Raw genomic sequence first — 13122 nt, 5'->3', positions numbered from 1 at the left:
CCCCAGTTTCTCCACACATGCAGACTACCCATCTTCAAAACCTAGGTCAGGAAATCACTAGAGCACCGTCAGCATTCAACCATCATTAGAATGAATCTTGTAATACTCGTCTTGTACTTTTATATTTCTACTAAATTTTTGTATTACTATCTAATTTTTTGAACCACTTTATTGAGGTGTAAATAACATACTATTAAACTCCATTTCACATGATGATTTCAAGGTTTATCTGTTTACCACATATCCAGAAGAACAACATTCCTTTTATGGTAGAATAACATTCCCATATATAGATAGACCATATTTTTGTTTATCCATTCACCAGTCAGCAGACATTTGAGTGGTTCCCACTTTTTTGTCTCTGTTGAACATTCGCATACAGTTTTTGGATGGATGTTTGCACTTCTCTCCAGGAGATACCCTGCAAGTGAAATTGCTCGGTCATGGGGTAAATTCATGTTTTTGTTCATAAGAAACTATCAGGCTGTTTCCAAGAGGGCTATACTACTTTATGTTGCCACCAGCAATATAGGAAGCTTCTAATTTCTCACATTTACATTTATAATAACATTTGTTACTGTCTCTTTTTATTATGGCCATTCCAGGGAATATGAAGTGGTATCTTGTTGTAGTTTTGATTTCTCTCTCCCTCACGTGGTATTTCAGTTTAACAATGCATTTGGATATCCCCTCCCCGACTCATTATGAGATGACAGCTCCTTGAGGTTACAGACCACCTTGCACAATTTTTTTCCATAGCATCTAACACCCTACCTCAGACAAAGTAAATGTAGAACAGTTATCTGATGCTTGACATTAAAGTATTACATTTGTGAAGGAAGGAGGAAAAAATTCACCAGTGTCACCGCTGTGGGTGAACTTTCAAATATATTATCTCATTTAATTCCCAACCTTGCAAGTTTAGTGTAAGAAGTGGAAACAGACTCTGAGTTGCCAACTGGTAAATTACTAAACTGGGATTGCAACAGACTCTAAGACTCTGTAACTCTAAAGCCCAGGTCACATAAATAAAAAGAGTTTCCTCAGGAAACTTTCGAGTAGAAAAATCTTAGAATGTGTTTACAATATGGACATTTGGGTCTTCCCACCATGCTACATAATTAATAGTGACTGTTGATTTTCCAGGCAACTTTTCTCACATTCTGGTGAGTTTGGGAGTCCATACCAGAACCCAGTAGCCTCCAGTTCCCCGCATTTACATGCAGGTGGTCCTTCTTTCCTCCCCAGTGTTCCACGAGCTGTGGCGAAGGCACGCAGACTCGAAGCGCCATTTGCCGGAAGGTGCTGAAAACCGGGCTTTCGGCTATCGTCAATTCCTCCCTGTGCCCTCCCCTGCCCTTCTCTTCAGCCATCAGGCCCTGTATGCTGGCCACCTGTGCACGTGAGTATGTCAGAGCTCTGGGGAATGGGGGGAAGCAATTGTGGCCACGCAGTAGCCTTCCCTAAACCCCAGACCGGTGCGAGATCATCAGGCAGGAGAGCCCAGGGAGGGCAGCAGGCTGGTGAGCTCAGCTGGAGATGGAAAAGGAATCTTAATTACACGTGGCCAGGCCGAATTCTCTTCTCGGCTGGAAAAACAGTTTGCAGGGGGTAGAGCAAAGTTCACTTGCTGGCATAGAGAGATCTGGAAGCTGGAGTCAGCATATTACTAATGAAGCCCAGTGTTGTCCACCCTGGGGTTTTTAAAATGCTCTAAACAGATTTGTTCTGTTTAATATTAATCCCTAAAGTTGTAACACCTCTGGGCTCCCCTCCCCCAGCACTAGGGCCCTGGTGCTCTGCAGAACCCACAGGGGAAAGGTGGAAAGGGAGAGATTCTCCTTCCCTTTGTCCTCTGCCTCTTTTTATGATGCTTGCTTGCTTGCTTTTTCTTTTTCTTTGTTTTTTTTTTTTCAATCTTTATAATGGGAGGAACTGCCTTTCCCTGACATCCTCTCCACCCCCATCTAGAACCTGCATCTCAGCTTCTAGGGGTAGAAAGCCCCAGCAGGGCCAAGGCAGGTTACCCCACTGCACTGTATTAGTTGGAGTATTGCTTTGCTGAGCCTTGATGGGCCTCAGCTGGTAGCTACTTCCTCCCGGGAAAGCCATATGGCAGTAAATGAAAGCCCCCGCCAGAATAAACTCAAGCTGCTTCTTCCTCTCTCTCTGTCTTCACCCTCTCCGTTCCCCCTCTCTTGTCCCCGTGTTCACCCTCCTTGTCCTCTGCCGTGCCTTCTCTTTCTCCGGCTCTCTGGCTTTCCTTCCATCCCCTTTGTTGCAGGGCCGGGGCGGCCATCCACCAAGCACAGTCCTCACATTGCGGCCGCCAGGAAGATCTACATCCAGACCCGGCGACAGAGGAAACTGCACTTTGTCGTGGGGGGGTTCGCCTACCTGCTCCCCAAGACGGCGGTGGTGCTGCGCTGCCCCACGCGGCGCTTCCGAAAGCCCCTGATCACATGGGAGAAAGACGGCCAGCACCTCATCAGCTCGGCGCATGTCACCGTGGCCCCCTTCGGCTACCTGAAGATCCACCGCCTCAAGCCCTCGGATGCGGGCATCTACACCTGCTCGGCGGGACCCGCCCGCGAGCAGTTTGTCATTAAGCTCCTCGGAGGCAACCGGAAGCTGGTGGCCCGGCCGCTGAGCCTGCGGGGCGAGGAGGAGGCCCCTGCGGCGAGGAAGGCCGGCCCGAAGGAGGCCCTGCAGACCCACAAACACCAGAACGGCATCTTCTCTAACGGCAGCAAGGCCGAGAAGCGGGGCCCTGCCGGCGACCTGGGGAGCCGCTACGACGACCTTGTCTCCCGGCTGCTGGAGCAGGGGGGCTGGCCCGGGGAGCTCCTCGCCTCGTGGGAGGTGCAGGACTCCACGGAAAGGAACACGTCCTCCGAGGAGGACCAGAACGCGGAGCAGGCCCTCTGGCACCTGCCCTTCACTATGGTGACCGAGCAGAGGCGCCTGGACGACATCCTCAGGAACCTCTCCCAGCAGCCCGAGGAGCTTCGAGACGTCTACAGCAAGCACCTGGTGGCCCAGCTGGCCCAGGAGATCTTCCGCAGCCACATGGAGCACCAGGATGTGCTGCTCAAGCCTTCGGAGCGGCGGATGCCCCCCGTGGCCATCTCCCCTCATAAGCACGTGTCTGGCTTCAGCAGCTCGCTCCGGACCTCGGCCGCGGGGGAGGCTGCGGGTGGCTCTCGCCGGCCCCACCGCAAGCCCACCATCTTGCGGAAGATCTCAGCTGCCCAGCAGCTCTCGGCCTCCGAGGTGGTCACCCACCTCGGGCAGACTGTGGCCCTGGCCAGCGGCACGCTGAGCGTGCTTTTGCACTGTGAGGCCATAGGCAACCCAAGGCCTACCATCAGCTGGGCCAGGAATGGAGAAGAGGTGCAATTCAGTGACAGGTGAGCCTTGCAGCAACCCGGTGTGTGTTTGGGGGTGGGGGGGTTGGTAAAGAGCTGCATCTCATCTCGTCTAAGGTGTTTGATTCACTCTTCCTCCAAGGTGGTTCCAAGGGTAGGGCTGAGGGCCCTGGGCCTCAGGGATGGCATCCTGGGTTTCATGTCCTCTTTTAGTACCAATAGGACTGCTGGAGCAGAAGGTATTTAATTTCTCTAAACAGTATGCTGTCCTCTTTATAATGTAATAGCAACAATGCCACCCCATCCCCATAGAGTCCCAGAGATTAATGAGATACTCTCCAGATAGCTTTGAACTTTTGGCAGAAAGCTATCACTCCAGGCCAAAGCACTATTACGTTACCACTCTGTGAGCTGGACCACTGGAAAACTTATACATCAGGATACTGTCTCTGTGTGTGGTCCCCCAGGGCTAGGGAGAGAGGACAGCCGGCACCTGCTGCTCTCCGTGGGTGAGCCCATCCTCTGTCTGAGCCGGACAAAGCTGTTTGTTCCAGAAAGCTTTTATTCCCGGCCAGACCTGTGATTAATGATCCTAATATCTCATGGTGTCTCTGTGCGGGTGTGTCATTACGCGGATGACAGCACGTATTACTTCCTGGTTTCCTTGGGCCACGCCATTTGTAATGTAAAATCAATGGCAGTGGTAGAAGTTATAATATTTTTGAACACTGTGTGCCAGGAACTGTGCATAATTCCCACATCCATTCTCTTTTAGTCTTTACAGTGGCCCTGACAACAGTGATCGCTAGCATTGAGTCATGACTGTCCACCAGGCAAATGTGGTCTTTCTGTGTTTATTTCACCAAATTCTCACAGCGGCCCCAAGAAGCAGGTACAGTCTTTAGCTGCACTTCACAAAAGAGAAAACAAAGCCTGGGGACTTGCTGAAGATCCTATCTGTTAGCTGGCAGAGCCAAGGCAGGTGACGCACATATGATGGGCCGTCTGTAGAAGAATCTTACACTCTGAGTGAGAGAGGGCTCCTTCAGATCCTCTGGTCCAGCATCCTCATTTTAAGTTATTATCTGCTTGGAATCCATGGAGAATGCTTTTTTCATTAAACATAACCCTAAATACTGTTCTTCGGCCGTCCTCGTCCCTAGTTTGCTGGTTTGGGGTAAGGAAGAAAGATGCCCGTATGTATCATGCCAGGCAGTTTGCCGGGTTTTTTCTATGTAAGTGCACTTGTTATTCTAACAGTCAGTCTCCAAGATTGACCTTGTCCCCCAGGGTCACACAGAAAAGCAAGGTTTTGCAGCTCACCCAAGAAGATCATACCTTAGCAAGAGTCAGACCAAGGATTCAATATCAAGTTTGAGTCCAAAGAGTACACATTTTTGTGGACTCTTCTGAGACCCAGTGAACAAACGTGATTTTGTCAAGCCCGTCCACATCTTTGGTGCCTTTTGAAATGTCAGCAATGTTGCCTTTCAGCCTTAATACTTATAGACCAAATAACTTTAATACTGACGATACTAAGTATTTTTCCTGTGTCCTCTTACTTTGTGTCAGACACTATGATCAGTGCTTTAAGGGCATTATCTTATTTAATCTTCAAAAATAACCTTATGGGGTAAATACTGTGGTATTTATGATGAGGAAGTCGAGGCACAGATGTGGGACCCACAGAAGCTCTGGAGATAAGGTCTGAATGCAGGATTCGTGTGCCAGGTGGTTTGAACGCACACCTTGAGATCTTCTCCTCTTGTGGGCTCCTTAGTCCTCCCCAGCTTGTACTTTCCTTGATCAGCTTAATTGCTAGGATTCCCGCAGGCCTTTCTAGAAATCTTTCCAACACATTTTGGGGTCAAGCTGAGGTTGGAGTAAATCCCCTTAGGTCACTGAGTCAATGAGAGGTAGTGCCAGAGGATGTTGGGGGCAGGCTAAGAGTGGTGCCCTTGTGCTTGAGTGGGTGGCCCACTGGACCTCTGTTAATGCACCTATCATACCTACTCTGATAAAATCATGTTGTCATCTCCATCAGCCAGTCAGCTTCTCAAGTGTAGGAACCATTTATTCATATTTCCTTGGCCTTGTGCCCAGGATTGCACTCCTGGGGTTGAGGGAGAAACAGTTGGTTGTGCACAGGAGATGGAAATTAGCATTTCTTGACTAGCAACAGACCCAGAGCTTCACACTAGCAACTTTTTCATAGCCACCATCTTGGTTAACGACCACCACAAGGGGCAACACAGGAGCTCCTATCTCTATTTCAGAGATAGAAAACTGTGGCCCAAAGTAGTTTAGGAGCTTGACAATGTTAGCTAGCTGGCAACAGGCAGAATCAAGAGGGCAGATTGGAATCCAGTTCTGCCCACCTCAAGCCCATGCTGTTTTGAGTGAATGGGTGAGTTCATGCTTCCATACATCTGTACTTCACTAGGGATGCCAAATTGCTAGTGTTTACCAGCTATTTCCAGGGTCACTTCCTTCCTCCTAAAAGCTGTAGACAAGGCAGGCTGTTGGGAAGGGGGGTAGGGGTCACCAGGACTCTGCTGTACCTGGAACTTCAGGAAGAACATTTGAGTCTGTGGCTTACTCAGAGGTCCTGACCATTTCCTTGAGTGCTGGAGATACTTTGTATGAAGTCCAAGGGTCCCAGCCCATCTGGGTCCCCTGGTGACTAAAGATAGGACGCAGATGGAGTCAGATGAGGACTGAGGGCTTCAGGCTGATCTTGCTGAAACCCTTTACTTTGTATGGCCTTAGTCCCTTCATCTTAAAAAGCAGGTGGTTGGGGGTTGTTCCAATTCGCCTCTAAGGTCCCTTCTACCTCCTTCACTCCTTTACAAAAGACCAGAGAAGAAGAAAAAAACCCGTATGCTGCTGGGGAGTGGGGAGAGCCTTGAGGCCAATAACTTCAAACTGTTGCACAAGCTCTTTCTCGGTGCTCCACAGAACGGGGGTTCACGGATCGCATGAGTTAGGGACGTGTTCACTTAAAGCCGAACAGATGTATTTACTGCTGGATTTCACTTGTATTTTTTCAATATATTGCTTGATATTTTTTCTCTTTTTTATTATAAAAGCAATAAAGAGACCATAAAACAATTCAAATAATACCTAAATCTATAAAGGACAAATGCAAGTCTCCCTCATCCTCCCACATCTATTCCCCAGAGTCTGCCTCTCTTAATAATTTGGTATACATCCTTCTGGAATTTTTATATATTCTATTGTATTATATATAAAACATATACACACATATTGATTCAGTTTTGTAATGGGATATGACTCATGTTTAGAAATTTCACGTGGATTCTACTCAACAATAGGTCTAGGAGACATTGCATTATAGCATGTAGAGATCTGCTTCACCATTTTTAATGGCTGATTACTGTTTCTGAGTGCATTTAACTATCCCCCAATTGAAAATTATTTGGTTTTTTTCCATATTTTTAAACTCCTTTAAGCATTCCAACATGTGTTGTGACTTTCCAAGTGAACAATAGAGGATGCATTATTTTCCAAGCAGTTCTTTGATCAATGAACAATTTTTTCCTCTCACTATTTCAGGGATAACAAGAGTTCTTGAAATACCACTTAGGAAATATTACTTTCACCTTTCAGGTTTCACCTCCTTGGGTGCTGAGGGTCTAGCCCTAATGTCTTTAAGATGAAGAGGGTTCCATGGAATCTTGCTAGAAAAAAGATACATGGCAGCCAAGTACTTTTAAAGATACTGAAGGTGCTAGACTAGGACAGCGGAAGGCTAATCCTGGCTCTTTGGTCACCAGGACGTTGGTGGGAGTGTGGGTGAGGAGTAGCATTGAGAGGGAGAGCACATGAGGGGCACGGGCAAACAGTTTTACAGTTTGGGCCACTCTCGAGATTTTTCTCGATCTCACCTTGACACAGCTTTCCGGTGCAAGTCAATGGCACACAGTAAGGAAAAATAAGAGCTTTTGGATACTGATCTCCAACTCATAATTTCTCCATTTAACTTAGCTGTCCAAAAAGAAATAGGACTGGCATTTCATTTTCAATAGGGTTTTCCAAGTCCTCTTTGAGAAAAGAAAGTGAATATATCTCCACAGAGCATGTAAGAGGAACAGAGCTGCCATTGGGACCACTTAGCTATGGGCTGTTGGTGACCCTTCTGTGTTGGGTTTCATTGCTTGTCATCATCCCTGTGTCCGGTAGCAGTTCAGATATGCTCATTTATTTTCACACAGAGATGTGCTGAAATGCCTGGTGTTCTAGTTCAGTTAGTCTGTTTTTGCTTTAGTACCAAATCCATCTTTCTGAAAGAATCTGCAAGATTCAGCTGGCTATTGGTGTGTGGGACTTTGCAGCATATTCAAGTGTATTCTTTGTAGCCTGAGCCAGCAAGATAGGTCGAGAGAGGAAAACAGTAACAGAGGAGAAGTCTACTCCTCCTTTGGCTTTGAAATATGCCAAACTTTTATCTGCAAGAAATTGCTTCTATGAAAGAATCGTTATCAAGTCGGTTACTACTGTATCTCATCATATATATATAATTTACTAGTTGAAATGAATTCACATGATTCTTAGAAGCCTATGCCAACTTCTCAAGCAATAGTTTACTGGATGTTTCTGAATGTATTAGAACAAACTAGTTCATCATAATCACCGCTTCTCCTTTACTTCACAAACATTCCCATGCACCCTCAGAGTCAGACCCTATATTAGATACTGGGGATGGAGGAAAAGAAGGCTCATACCCTGTCAGTGAAACTCAGTCCTGTTTGCAAGCCAGAGAAGTAAATGCAGTGTATAAGTACTAAAAGATGAGTAAGGATATTTATTCAACCCGTAAGAATTTATTGACCTATGTATTATATCTCACACACACACACACACACACACACACACACATACACACACATATCTCTAGTCACTGGGAATATTGTAAATGAAAAGTCTGTGTTTCCCTGCAGTTTAGATCCATTTAGATTTCTGCTCAAATTTCTGCCACAAGAAAGGCTTTCCTTGATCTAAAAGAGCAGTTCTCATTATCCCTTTAACTCTGTTTTATTCACAGAAATTTGCCACCGTCTGATATGTATTTGTTGATTGCCTGTCCGTAAGGGTGGAGACTGTATTTACTACTGTGTCCCCAGTGCTGAGAATAGTGCCTGGCACCAAACAGATGGAAAAAAGGGATGGAGGGAGGGAAGGAGGAAAGGAAGAAAGGGAGGAAGGAAGGAATGAGGAAGACCACGAATACAGAAAAGTACACAGGTATTGGGGGTAATAAGTGTTGGGCAGAACACTTAAACAGGGTTGATAAGGAGTGATTTGGTGACTACCTTAGATGCATATCCTGTAGAGGTTACCTGTAAGCCAAGACGTGAATGATGACGTGTCTAGCCATATGACATCAGGAGGAAGAGCACCCCTGGACAAGGGAAGAGCAGCATAAAAACCCCAAAAGTGAAATGAGTGTTGAAGGAACCCCGAAGGAAGTTCATTTGGCTGGACCGTGGTAGGCAGGAGTGAGAGGGGATGTGGCATGAGGCCATGAGCTTACCTGAGACCAGAAGGAATCTAGCTTTTAGTCTGAGTATCCCAGGGAGACTTGGGAAGATCTGAGGGAAGCAAAATGATCCAATTTCCATTTTCATAGACACACTGGCTACTTTGTGGCCAGTGGATCGTAGAGGAACAGGAATGGAAGCGGGGGAGTCTAGTAAGGTGTCCTTCGCAATCACTCCTTCAACTTCACAAACATGTGGTTGGTGTTAGATACAGTGGTGGGCACCAGACAGAAAAGAAATAAAAGTCACTGCTCTCCAGAAGCTAGGAAACACTGAAGGGCTGGCATGGAAAAAAATAACTTGGGCCCTGAGGTTTTGTTGTTTGTTTGTTTGTTTTTGTTTTATTTTTTCAGTGTTCCAAGATTCATTGTTTATGCACCACACCCCGGAGTTTTTTTTCAACTCCAGTGGAAAGAATACTTCCTTAGAACTTCTAAACATTTAAAAGTGAGTCAAGGAGGCGTTCCCAAGTTCAGTGTGCATAGTGATTACCAGAAGCTCGTTAGAAATGCAGATTCCCACATCCTCCCCTACCCCAGAAACCCTCTGTAGAGCAGAGCCCCGTAATGCACCCTTTACAAGCACCACAAATGACTCTGAGAACAAAGGTTCGAGGACAACCATTAAGAAACACGTTGAGAGGAACGGGGGAGGAAGGAAAAGCTCAGAGTAGAATGATGCCCTTGCTATTAGTTCTGGTAAAAGATCTGGTGGCAGGAGACAGAATTCGCACTGAAGTGACACTTAGGGATTCCGGACACCTTCCCTTTCCCCCCACCCCTCCCCACCCCACCTTCCCTCCCAGACTCTCACCAGCCCACACATTTGCACCTTGGTAAGTTGGAGTTTGCACCAGGCCTTGGAGTCGAGGCCAACACACAAAGTGCTTGTGTGTGGAGGGAGCAGACACAATGGAAGTTAACAGACTGAAATCTGCCAGTGTCCAGGGAACATTCTGGACTGGCTGGAGGTGAAAATAACCAAGTGTGGCCACCTGGTTCAGCCCGAGAACAAAGAAAGACTGGACTTGCCAGCACAGCATGGAGGGTGTGTAGAAACGGATTTTCACGGGATGCAGTGCCACTTGACTTAGAAAACAAGAGGACTCTGCCTCCTCCTCTCTCTGCTTTCATTGCTGACCCCTAAGCTCTGTGGACCTGCAATTAACCAGTTTCACCATAGTGCTCCCTGGCCAGGTCCATCAGGAAGGAAGTATGAGAGTCTCATCTCCTGGGTCTCAGGCACTAGGAGTACTGGAATGGTTTGAAAACATTAATATGATAGCCCTACAGCCAGCCTATACCCAGAAGTATTTCGCGTAGAGGAGGCTACTTTAGGTGCTCCTCCAGGGTTAGTTATTATGAATTTTTTTTAAGTTCCACCTAGTATTCCCTCAGTTTATTATTGAGTTGGCATCTCTCTGTCTACTTCATATTCTTTTTTTTTTTCTTTTTGAAGTTCAAAGAGTTAAATATAGGGTGACTCCCTTATTTTTTTCCTCCAAATTTTTGTTTAAAATGCAGTTAACGTATAGTGTAATATTAGTTTCAGGTGTAAAATGAGTGATTGATTCATCATTTGCATACGTCCCCCAGCACTCATCAGAAGTGCCATCCTTACGCCCCATTATCATCTTAACCACCTGCCTTAAAATAACCATCAGTTTCTTCTCTATAGTTGAGAGTTTGTTTTTTGCTTGCCCCTCTTTTCCCCCATGTTCATTTGCTTCATTTCTTAAATTCCACATATGAGCAAAATCATATGATAATTGTGTTTCTCTGACTCATTCCATTAGCAAAATATTCCCTAGCTCCATCCACAATGACAAGCTTCCATTCTTTTTTATGGCTGAGTGATATTCCTCTGTGTGTGTGTGTATGTGTGTGTGTGTGTACACACACATGCATTGTGTACACACCACATCTTCTTTATCCATTCATCAGTCAACGGACATTTCGGCTCCTTCCATAATTGGGCTATTATTGATAATCCTGCTATAAATATCAGGGTGCATGTATCCCTTCGAATCAGTATTTTTATATCCTTTGGGATACCATAGTTGCTGGATCTTAGGGTAGTTCCATTTTTAACTTCTTGAGGAACCTCCATGCTGTTTTTCAGAGTGGCTGCACCAGTCTGCATTCCCATCAACAGCAATGTAAAAAGGCTCACCTTTCCCTGCATCCTTGCCAACACCCGTTTCCCATGTTGTTCATTTTAGCCATTCTGACTGTATGAGGTGATACTTCATTATGGTTTTGATTTGTATTTCCCTGAGAGGAATGCTGTTGAGTATCTCTTCACGTGTCTATTAGCCATCTGTTTGTCCTCTATGAAAAATGTCTATATATGTCTTCTGCCCATTTTTTAACTGCATTTTTTGGTTTGGGGATGTTGTGGTTTTTTTTTAAATTTTATTTATGTGAGAGAGACAGGGAGCATGAGCTGGGGAAGGGGCAGAGGGACAAGCAGACCCTGCCCTGAGCACAGAGCCTCACTCGGTGCTTGATCCCAAGACCCTGAGATCATGACCTGAGCTAAGGCCAGATGCTTACGTGACTGGGCCATTGGGTGTTGAGTTTTATAAATTCTTTATATATTTTGAATATTAATCCTTTATCTCCTATGTCTTTTGCAAATATCTTCTCCCATTCCATAGATTGCATTTTGGTTCTATTGATTGTTTCCTTCACTATTGCAAAAGCTTTTTGTTTTGATAAAGTCCCAATAGTTTCTTTTCCCTTTTGTTGCCCCTGCCTCAGGATACATATCCAGTAAGAAGTTGCTACAGCCCAATGTCAAAGAGGCTACTGCCTCTGTTCTCTAGGATTTTGATGATTTCCTGTCTACCTCATATTATCAGGCTGCATGCAACATACACTTCTCGGAAAGAGCTTCACCGCCCCCCCGCCCCCGCAAAAAAGTTGTTTGTTTTTCAAAAAAAAGAAAGTGGTCTCTGAAAACATCTCTTAGCTAATCTGAGCTCTGAGCAAGATTCCATACAGGCTAAGCGCGTCTTGCTAAAAACACAGGCTGGCTTCATCAGAAACCACACGCACTTGCTTCCTATGTGTCTGGTTATTCTTTCTCAGTCTTTGTGCCTTTCTCTTCCCCTACCTGCATCTTGTCTACTTCTTGGGAGTCTTACTGTAAATCTGTAAATGACCCCAAGGTTCCAGACTTCCCCTGGTTGCCCACGATTGTCATGTGTCCAACACTAGCCCGAGTCTCTCTTCTGACTCTTATGCACAGTTGCCTGCTGGATGTCCCTACCAGATGCCTCACAAAGAGATCAGCTTTGTAGAATAAAAACTAAGCTCCTGAATCTCTATCTCAGGAGGGAGTACTTCCACCTACCCAACTGCCAAAGCCTAAATATTTCTAGGCTGTTCTTGCTCTACCATGGCTCCTTCATTCCTCCCTTCTCTGTTCTCACTGCCTTTACTTTGGTTTACTCTTGTCCACTCTAGATGATTTCAACTGCCCCCAGCTCTGCATTTGCCTTCACTAGACCAGGGGTTGGCAAATTACACCCAGTAGCTTTTACATTTTTTAAAGTGTTATTAAAAACGACTTTAAAAGGGTTATTGAGAGAGTTATTGAAATTGTGCTCAGAACCGTCGAGTCTGCTTGCTGAAGTTCTCACACTCGGTAAGGGGTAGAGCTGGGATTTGAACCCAGGTTATTTGAAGGGTTATTAAAAGAGTGGCTTTTACATTTTTTTTTAAGGGTTATTGAAAAGAAACAAGAAATAGAATAGACAACAGATACTATAGGTGGTCCTCTAAAGACTACAATATTTACTATCTGTCCCATTAGAGAAAAAATTTACTGACTCCTGCTCTAGATCATTTGACATGCTACTGCCAGAGTATCTTTCTGGCAAACCTGTCCATGCTGCTCCCATGCTTAAAATTCTTTTAATGGCTTGCCCTCACTTGAGGATAAGTTCCAAGTGTCTTCGCATGATTTGCAACACCTTTAATCTCTTTCACTTGTTTGATCTCTTACCATACCATACCCCACCTCACCCCTGTGAGTGATGCCTTTCAGCAATACACAATTACTTGCTGTTTATGAATTTGCTTGGGGTCTTAGATTTGCCTCATCCTACCCTTCCTTACCAGAAGCATATCCCCAAGGCTCAGCTGCGCTGGCATAGTAGAGCTGGAATTTGAACTCAAGATGACCCC

At 45.6% G+C, this 13122-nt stretch overlaps 1 protein-coding gene across 3 annotated transcripts in view; it reads left to right on the top strand.

Moving 5' to 3' along the window:
• The window catches only part of ADAMTSL1 (ADAMTS like 1), a 920800-nt gene that overhangs the window by 790356 nt on the left and 117322 nt on the right, over positions 1-13122 (top strand). For all 3 annotated transcript variants that reach the window (XM_032306889.1, XM_032306886.1, XM_032306887.1), the window contains 2 exons: positions 1249-1402; positions 2285-3410. In XM_032306889.1, coding sequence (XP_032162780.1) covers positions 1249-1402; positions 2285-3410 — 1280 coding nt within the window. The remainder of the gene's footprint in view (positions 1-1248; positions 1403-2284; positions 3411-13122) is intronic.

The sequence above is a fragment of the Mustela erminea genome, chromosome 12 (assembly GCF_009829155.1).
Source record: "Mustela erminea isolate mMusErm1 chromosome 12, mMusErm1.Pri, whole genome shotgun sequence".
Lineage (NCBI taxonomy): Eukaryota > Metazoa > Chordata > Mammalia > Carnivora > Mustelidae > Mustela > Mustela erminea.
This window is presented reverse-complemented; position numbering and strand designations above follow the sequence as displayed.